Source organism: Triticum urartu, chromosome 5 (genome assembly GCF_003073215.2).
Source record: "Triticum urartu cultivar G1812 chromosome 5, Tu2.1, whole genome shotgun sequence".
Lineage (NCBI taxonomy): Eukaryota > Viridiplantae > Streptophyta > Magnoliopsida > Poales > Poaceae > Triticum > Triticum urartu.
This window is the reverse complement of record NC_053026.1, coordinates 562,065,719-562,074,440: the sequence shown is the minus strand read 5'-3', so window position 1 is coordinate 562,074,440 and position 8,722 is coordinate 562,065,719. Positions and strand designations below refer to the sequence as shown.

At 45.7% G+C, this 8,722-nt stretch overlaps 1 protein-coding gene across 1 annotated transcript; it reads right to left on the bottom strand.

The window, feature by feature from the left end:
* Window positions 1-376: 376 nt before the first annotated feature.
* On the bottom strand, window positions 377-3,664 carry LOC125510747 (SRSF protein kinase 1-like). The gene is made up of 4 exons (XM_048676003.1): window positions 3,244-3,664; window positions 2,009-2,797; window positions 1,027-1,074; window positions 377-946 (listed from the first exon to the last, which is right to left on the bottom strand). The coding sequence occupies exons 1-4, from the start codon at window positions 3,451-3,453 to the stop codon at window positions 716-718; spliced, it is 1,278 nt and encodes a 425-aa protein (XP_048531960.1). The 5' UTR covers window positions 3,454-3,664; the 3' UTR covers window positions 377-715.
* Window positions 3,665-8,722: the final 5,058 nt, after the last annotated feature.

Below are 8,722 nucleotides of genomic sequence, written 5' to 3'. Positions count from 1 at the left end.
ATGAAAACCGTTCGATTTACCATGCTTAAAAATCTGATGTCAGATTAACATTTTCCTTTTTTATGGGACTCGTTGATGCTAAAACCACTTTTAGGTGAACTTATTTATGGGACTCGTTGGAGATTCTCTAACCACTGTACTTATGTAAACAGTAGGGGCCGCAGCTGGAATCACTGCTGAGCAGCAGCGTGAAGCAATCTGCTACAAGAGGCAAGGCACAGGCAGGCAGCACGGTGTCTGCTTCTTCTGAACCCAGCAACATGTAAAACCCAGCTTTCCAGCGCACAGCAAGCAAGAATTGAACCACACTGCACCGCAGCATGTCAGCGCATCGCACTTGCTCCTTCCTACTCAACCAGCAAACGGAAAGCTAAAATAAAGCTGAAGGCCAGATCACACTACCACCAAACATCTTCTTACACCACCTCACATGCAGAATAAATAAACACCACAACTACTACATCAGCTTCTGCACCCACAAGGCCACAACACACCCACTAGCCCACTCCCTACACCAAAAACACACGATCATGACGACGATGATGCCACGAAGATTAAAAAAAAGAACCCGGATCATCGGTTACCGCTGCAGATGGTTCATCGAGCCATGTCGAAATCAGTGCTCGCCGGAGCTGATGTCTAACACTCGGCCTCCTCTGTAAAGCTATTGTCTGTTAGGCTGCTTCTGATGTTATTACTTGGTGGTTTGGTTGAATCAGTTGTTGAGCCATGCGTGCTTCAGGCACTCGGCGGCGGTCGGCCTGTTCTCCGGATCAAAATCGAGAATCGGGCGGAGGAAGTCGGCAAGCCCTTTGGCGTCCGGCTCGGTGAAATTGTACCTCTCGACTAGCACGCGCTCGAGGGGCCAGAACCTCATTCTTTTGACCCTCTTCAGGTCTCCGTACCGGTTGAAGTAATCCTTGGAACGGGTGCCTGAGGTGGCAATCTGAAAGACAACGGCAGGATTAGATACGGCATTTGGGATTAGACAACATGACAAAGGGAGTTACAAGATATTGTAGGGACCTTCTTAGGCATCTTTCCCAGAGTTTCCATCATCAGAGCTAGGTGATCCTGCAAAGAGTCATAGAGAGATGAGTTGGTTGGTTGGTGAGATAACAACACTTGGATGTGATGCCACCACTGTAGACTTTGCAGCTAAGAGTCAACATCTGAAGTTGATTGCTTAATGAGTACTATATCTGTCCATTTGACAGTTAATAAGTACTATATCTGTCAGATTTGACAATCTTACATAGGTAAGGTGTGTGATCCGCTTTAGAGGACAGTCCAGCAGGTAAGAGTATAACAAATCTTTTAGCTGATAATCACTGGCTACGGAACAATCTGTCATTGTCGGTACTCGGTACTTTGTTTTGTGCCAGTGTATTACATCTGGCAAGAATAACAGAAAAGCGGACAACCAGAACAGCACACTTAGATCTGTACCGGTATACCACATTAAGATGCACTTCTATTGTACACCAGTCCTATGATGGTTGGTAACTGAACATCAAATTGTTTCTATGGCTTCAGTTTGTACAATGGGGGTTGCTTTGCAGGGTCATAATAAACAAAAAGAAACCAAAAAAGCATGCTAGTACTAGCAGAAAAGTGCTCAAATCGCAATTCCTGGGAACGCAGCCCTCGCAATATCAGTTCACATTTCATTTAAATATTTCAGTTGCTAGGTTGGTGCTGTCAGGTTGGTTGCATCTTCTTTTGAATTTTAAAGTGGCACATGATCCAAAGCGTCTACTTTTTATAGTGTAGTTTATCAATTGCCATGACTCAATCGACCAACATAACAACAGCAGGAATACACAAAAATAGGGTGATGTCCGCAGCCTCGGCATAAGGAAAATGGACTAGTTTTGACACTTTGACTAATGTTAGAAAACCCATATACTAGTAAGCAAGAATATATGATAAAACCATCATTGCTAATGCTACTAGTATAAGCAAAAAAGTGCTGAAAGAAGCGACACGAAAATTATGTTTTTTTTACCTCATCTTCACTGCAACCTTGGCAAGTGTTGGGAGCAAACAGCATGTCACCGGTGGCAAGCTCAAACGCCATACAAGCGAACGACCACATATCAGCAGAATAAGAATACCCAGAACCGATGATAACCTCGGGTGCCCTATACTGCCTTGTCTGTATCACACCATCACCCTGCTGATCAGCCCAGCAGGCATTCCCGAAATCGACAATCTTGCACTTCATACTAATGCCATCCAGGCTTCTCTCCTTAACCATGTCTGCCGTGAACCCACCGAGCGACACCCGCCTCTGCAGAATCTTCGCCACGGCGCGCCTCGCCCGCGTCTTAAGCATCTTCTCGCTGAAACTGATGGATGGCGTGCGGTACTGATTCCCCTCTGGCCTCTTGAGAATCGGGGTGAGCCTCGAGCGCACCGGGTCCTTGGACGGGTTTATCGTCGACACTAGGAGGACATTCTCCGGCTTCAAATCGGTGTGGATAATGCCGAGCTCTCGGTGCATGTAATCGAGGCCGGTCAGCACCGACCGGCAAATCTCCCTCACCCTGCTCAGCCCGATGCCCTTATTCCGGTTGTACCGTATGAGCCGCAGCAGGCTGTCGCCGAGGAACTCGGTGACCAGGCAAATGTGCTTGCCGTTGGGGCCGGCGTGCTTGAAATGGTCCAGCAGCTGGATGACGCACTTGGAATTGGTGGGGTCGCCCTTGGCCGCCGCGGACAGCAGCTCGATCTCGTGGAGCGCGGCGTGCGCGTAGTCCCTCGCGCTCTTCTGGATCTTGAGCGCCACGAATCTCTGCAGGTTTTGCAATGGCCGTATCCAGTTAATAACATGTCGTGCACAAACCGTAAAATACAGAGTTCCATTACCGATGGAGGACGGTAAATATTAGTTTTGGTCCCAGTTTGCACATATCAGAGAATAAACCTGTAATCTTTGCAACAGAGATCACGAATTTGGCAAAAAAAAGAAGACAAAGATCGGTGCAGAGTTCTGCCGGCCCGAATTTGAACAGAGCCAAAGCAATGGAACATGGGTAAAAGGGGCAAAGCGCATCGTTTTGGGTTGCGGCGAACGGCCCCCGCCGGAGTTGGCGGAATCCAATAGCGGCCGATGGGAATCCCCCGACGGCGACGGCCGCGCCATGAGCGAGCACGCCGAGAAGGGCGGGCGAAGAAAACAGAGCAGGAAGAAGAAACAGAACCAAGAGGGGGGGGGGGGGGGGGGGGGGGGGGGCGTACGCTGAGGAGGGTGTCGTAGGCGAGCCAGACGGTGGAGAAGTTGCCCCAGCCGAGCTTCCGCTGCGCGACGAACCTGCCGCCGGCGAAGCGGTCCCCGGGGCGCGCGGCGTGGTAGCCGCCCTTCCGGTACCCCTCGGCCCCCTCCTCCTCCTCCTCCTCGTCCTCCGACCCCGACGAGTAGCAGTACCCGTTGCCGCCGAACGCCGCCATCGGCCGATCCGCCGGCCGGCGAGCTCCTCCGGATTCGAAAGGGGGGCGCAGGCGGGCGGGGGGGACTAGGGACAGGGAGGAGGCCGGGTTCGGTTTGATTTGGTTTGGCTGGGGATTTTCCTGGTGGAGTGGAATTAGTTTTGTTGGGTGGGGGGCGGAGGGAGAAAAGTGACCGTTCCGGCACCCCACCACCACACCACCAGCTGCCTGCCTCCGGTGGAGTCTGGAGTGGACGGAGGGGCTCCCCGTGGCACTGCTTTATACTATTGCGTTACTCCATTGTCCATACATATCCATGCATTTCTCCATACATATCCATGCATTTCTCCATACATATCCATGCATGGATTAATTGATTGTTTTGATTGCTAATTCATCACAGGTCATCAAAATAGTAAAGTGCTCATTTTGGACCAATCAATCGGCACATAAAACCCACGGTCAAACCAAAGCACCCCTTAAATCACATTTTTGGAGCCCAATTCCCTCTCTGTAATCATGATTTAATCACGGTTTTTTTCTCACAAAAAAATCACTGCTTTTTTTTACAACTTTTTAATTATTCACAACGTAATTTTGTGTGGACTCATGCACAAGAAGTAGGATGAAAATGGTACGGAGGCGGGAACACAAAACTTTCATGTGAACAATGCAACACTGATTCATAGCGGAAAAGGATTCAAAGCCACTGAACTATGTGATCCTCGTGTGAGATCATTTTCAGCCATACGGGCGCACGAAAAAGAAAACCTGGTTTGTTGGTTTTGGCGTGTTTTTCTTTTCATCACGTTTTAGTTTTCTCTTCTCCTTTTCGAAAAAAAAAGTTTTTTCCTTCTCCTACAAATACTTGCTTCTATATCTGTACTACTTTCAATTCGATCCAAATTTACTTTCGGCGTTACTTGTGTCCGTTTTTGTTTCATATATTTCGTACTAATTTATGTTTCCACTAATAATATACGTCGTTATCGATTTCTTTTTATTCTAATATCACGTACTCATTTACGTTCCCCTAAAAGTATTTGACGTTATCGATTTCCCTATTTGTTTCTAACATTTCATACTCATTTACGTTCCTCTAAAAATATTTTACGTTATCGATTTCCGTATTTGTTTCTAATATTTCATACTCATTTATCTTCCTCTAAAAATATTTGGCGTTATCGTTTTATGTTTTCTTTCTAATATTTCGTACTCAGTTATGTCCCACTAAAAAATTCCGTACTCATTTACGTTCCTCTAAAAATATTTGATGTTATCGATTTCCATTTTTATTTCTAACATTTCATACTCATTCATGTTCCTCTAAAAATTTTGACATTATAGTTTTACGTTTTCATTTACTGATATTTTCGTACCATTTATCTTTTTATCTGAAAATATTCGGTGTTATATGTTTTCCATTTAATTTCGATATTTTCATACTCACTTATGTTTCCTCTATAAATATTCGGCGATGTTTTTGTTTTTGTTTCTGATATTTTGTACTTATTTATGTTTCCTCCACAAATGTGCGGTGTTTTATATTCTGTTTTCGTTTACGGTATTTCGTAATCGTTTACATTGCCTTTGAAAATATTTGATGTTATCTGTTTTGTTTTCAGTATTTCATATCATTTATATTTCCTCTAAATGTATTTGAGATTTCCTATTTCCATTGCTGTTTCAAAGATTTCATACTCATTTATATTTTCTCTAAAAAGATGAATTTAAATGTCTCTGCATTTTACCCGCGACAAAACGAAGAACCATAAATATAGAATGGCAAGTCGTATGTAGAACAAGTATGGGGCTATGAGTCGTTGGATCTGCATGTACGGATGCATACCTTTTTTTGTCGGGAAAACTTCCAATCTATTCATTTTTCAATCATGGCAGTACAATGAACAGCAGAAATAATAAAAATTACAACCAAATTCATAGACCATGTAGCGACGACTACAAACACTAAAGCAAAGCAAAGGCGTGCTGCCGTCAACATCCCTCCCTCGCCGGAGCCGCGCAACACTTGGTGTAATAGACAGTCGAAAAGTCGCCGTGCCAAGGCCTCATATGCCCAACACACCAGAACGGCAACCGCCACTGACAAAGAGACGCGTAGATCGGAAGGATCTATCTCGAAGACATATGAGTGTAGATGAACGAATACCAAATCCAAGTAGATCCACCAAAGAAAACCACCAACATAATCTCGCGAGATTCGCCGAAGACACACCTCCATACGCCATCGGACGATGTTAGACGCACCACATTAACGAGGTTAGGCGGGATGAAGCTTATTCCATCTTCACGGAGCTGTCGACGACGCCTCGCCTTCCTGAGTAGGATACAAACCCTAACAAAACTAAAAAAATATCTAAAAACGAAACTCTCCTGCTGGCAAGGGCTAGGATCCACCGTGACCCATGTCCCTAGGGCCACTAGGGAGGCAGAGGAACCCTAGCTTTTTGTTAGAAGAGGAGCCGACGAAATGTGCATTACTGTATTAGCATCTAACGACCTAGAGTTGTAGTATGACCTAGTAAATGAAAACACGGAGGCAATTCTCACCTTAAAAAGAAGTAGTACAACTTTGCCTCCCAAACTTCACGGTATTGTGCGAACTGATGCGTAGCTCAGATGGGTAGGTTTATAGAGGGGAGCACACCGATCCCCCCCCCTCCAAAAAAAAGAGGTGAGTGTATGTACTCCCTGTATTAGCTTTGGTTAAAGTCAAACTTTATAAACTTTGACAAAGTATGTAGATAAAAAATTAACATATATAATAAAAAATCAATATCATTAGATTCATTATTGAATGTACTTTTACATCATATAGATTTGTTATGGTAAATGTTTGTATTTTTTATTATAAACTTGGCCAGACTTTACGAAGTTTGACTTGAGTCAACTCTAATATGCAGAGCGGAAATGTTAACGCCCATACGTGTGGGCGTTCACCATCCCGACCACACGCAAGCATCTCCGTTGGCAACTTTGTGCACGAATCTTGGAACAAACCGGCCGGTTTTCTGCGCCACGTAGGACGAGGCGCGTGTGCGGTGTGCGAGTCAGTTCGCCCGCACGTTGGTTGCCATCCCGCGGTCAGCGGTTGCCACTCGGAGGCGTGCGGTGGAACTGCTATGCGCCCACACGCCACGCTCCGACCGCGGTTGACGTCAAACACGTCGCACACCTCTGCCCCCTCTCCCTCACGGTTCCATTTACTCACCCGCACCGCAGTTACTGGCACAACCCACTCGCATTTCAAACCATTGGAGGAGAAGACGAGGGGAGAAGGCGACGGCGGAGGCGGAAGAATCGACGGTGTTCGCGGCCGTCGGTGGTGCTCGCCGGAGCGCCTGCGGGTTGAAGGTAATGCTCGCTGCAACTCTCGCAATCCCTTCCTGCATTTCCCCCCCCCTTCCCTCCCTGTTCGATTCCTCGATTGAGATTCGTAGAGATTCAGGTGATTCGGCGATGTGTCGGCGTTCCCGCCGGCGCCGAAGTCGTCTGCTAGCCGTTTTTGGTGGCACTGGGCAGTTTTGTCGCGGCCGCGGCGGCGGCATCGTCGGTGTGGTTATCCCTGTTCGGAGGCACGCACTAGTCTTGCCTATGGATTGGGCAGGTGTCTCCCGGTTTGTTTGATGCGCATTGGTTCGAATTTGTGTCTGCAGTCAGTTCGTGGGAGAATTTTGAGGGTGAATTTGAAGTCGCGGTAGTTGCCATTGAACCGTAGATCTAGTTAGTTGGGTTTTGAAACTGTAGTATGAGGCGAACTTGATAGTTTCATTAACTATCATGATTGTGTGGCAACTAACTCCCTGAACAAATGTGATAGTTGCCATAAACGTGTTTCCCCTTGCGGCAACAAATTATTGAAATGACTGTGTTAGTTGCCACATATAAGCTTTCGCATGGGACAACTATTTTTATTGAATGACTGTGATAGTTGCCACACACACGCTCTTCCATGTGGTAACTAAATTTGCTGAATTACTGTGATAGTAGCCACAAACATGATTTTTCATTGTGGCATCTAATTTTTCTGAATGATTTGTGATAGTTACCACACTGTGATAGTTGCCACAATCGGTAGTCAATGCAGTTTCAGGAGCCAACTGCACTGGACGGCAACTAATGTGCACATCAAGTGTGCCTGTTGCCACTTGGATAATATATTCATGTGGCAAATAGAATGTGAACACACTGTCTGTTGTCATTCTGCAGATAAGACAGTGTGGCAAATTGGCTGCATAATGTGGTAACCAAATTTGCATATCAACTGTGTCAGATGCCATACATATGCTTTGCATGTGGCAAGTTTTTGACTGACCACATCATGTTTGTTGCCATGCCACAATCAGTACAATATGGCAAATTCATTGTACTGTAGGCGCAATGTTTTTTGCCACAACGACTTTGTGATATCTGATCACACTGTGGCAATTTTCAGGTTCTTGATTAGATGTGGTTTCATCGATTTGTTGTAGTATGTGTTGCATTTCAGCACGGCAATTTCACCCTAGCACATTTCCGCCGCCGAACAAGTGGCATTTGATTGGTGTATTTTTAGGACAGTGTGTGAGCTGCCACATCTTAGTTTTTGTGGTGTGGAGGATTCTGTGACTTTCTATCGTACTATCTTAGGCTAACATGGCAACTTCAACATTTTTTGTTTTCAAGTGCATTTACCATATGTACACTTTTTTTACTTGATAATGCAACCAACGTGCTTACTTGCCACGTTTATGTTTTCGACAATCATAGGAGGGGTGCATTTGTATTCATGTTATTTTTTTCTGCATTCACTAGTAGACATTTTCTGTTAGGTGGCAACTGCTTACCTCTTGCATTTACATTTCCACCATGACAATTTGGTCTGTTCCTATCTCAGCAGAATGGCTCGTGGCGATCATCAAAACGATGATGATGATTTCATGGATCCACCACAGCATAATCGAGCAGCTGGACGGAGAAAAGAGGGTGATGAGGTAAATGTTCACACATCCCCCCTTCCTCCTGCTTTATGTTAATGGTTGACACCTCGAGCTTGCAGTCGTCTGACGCGAACTAAAATTTCATGACATTGCAAAACATGGCAACAACTGATCACTTTTTGTCTGTTTTTTTGTAGAAGAAGAAACGTATTCGCAACAGAGCCTCCCAAGAACGACTGACTGCGTTGACTGACAAATTCACCGACGATCAGAAGGGGGCTGCTGCTGAGATGGGTATGCAGTCTATGATGGATGTCCGGTGCACGAACCTTGTCAACCCTGTATGCGAC

Bases quoted from the DNA above. Each gene is read 5' to 3' on its own strand.
- LOC125510747 (XM_048676003.1), bottom strand. From the start codon at position 3,453: ATGGCGGCGTTCGGCGGCAACGGGTACTGCTACTCGTCGGGGTCGGAG. The intron at 1,075-2,008 runs GTAAAAAAAACA...GACTCTTTGCAG, and splicing joins AAGGTTGCAGTGAAGATGAG to GATCACCTAGCTCTGATGAT. The intron at 947-1,026 runs GTCCCTACAATA...GTTGTCTTTCAG, and splicing joins TGGGAAAGATGCCTAAGAAG to ATTGCCACCTCAGGCACCCG.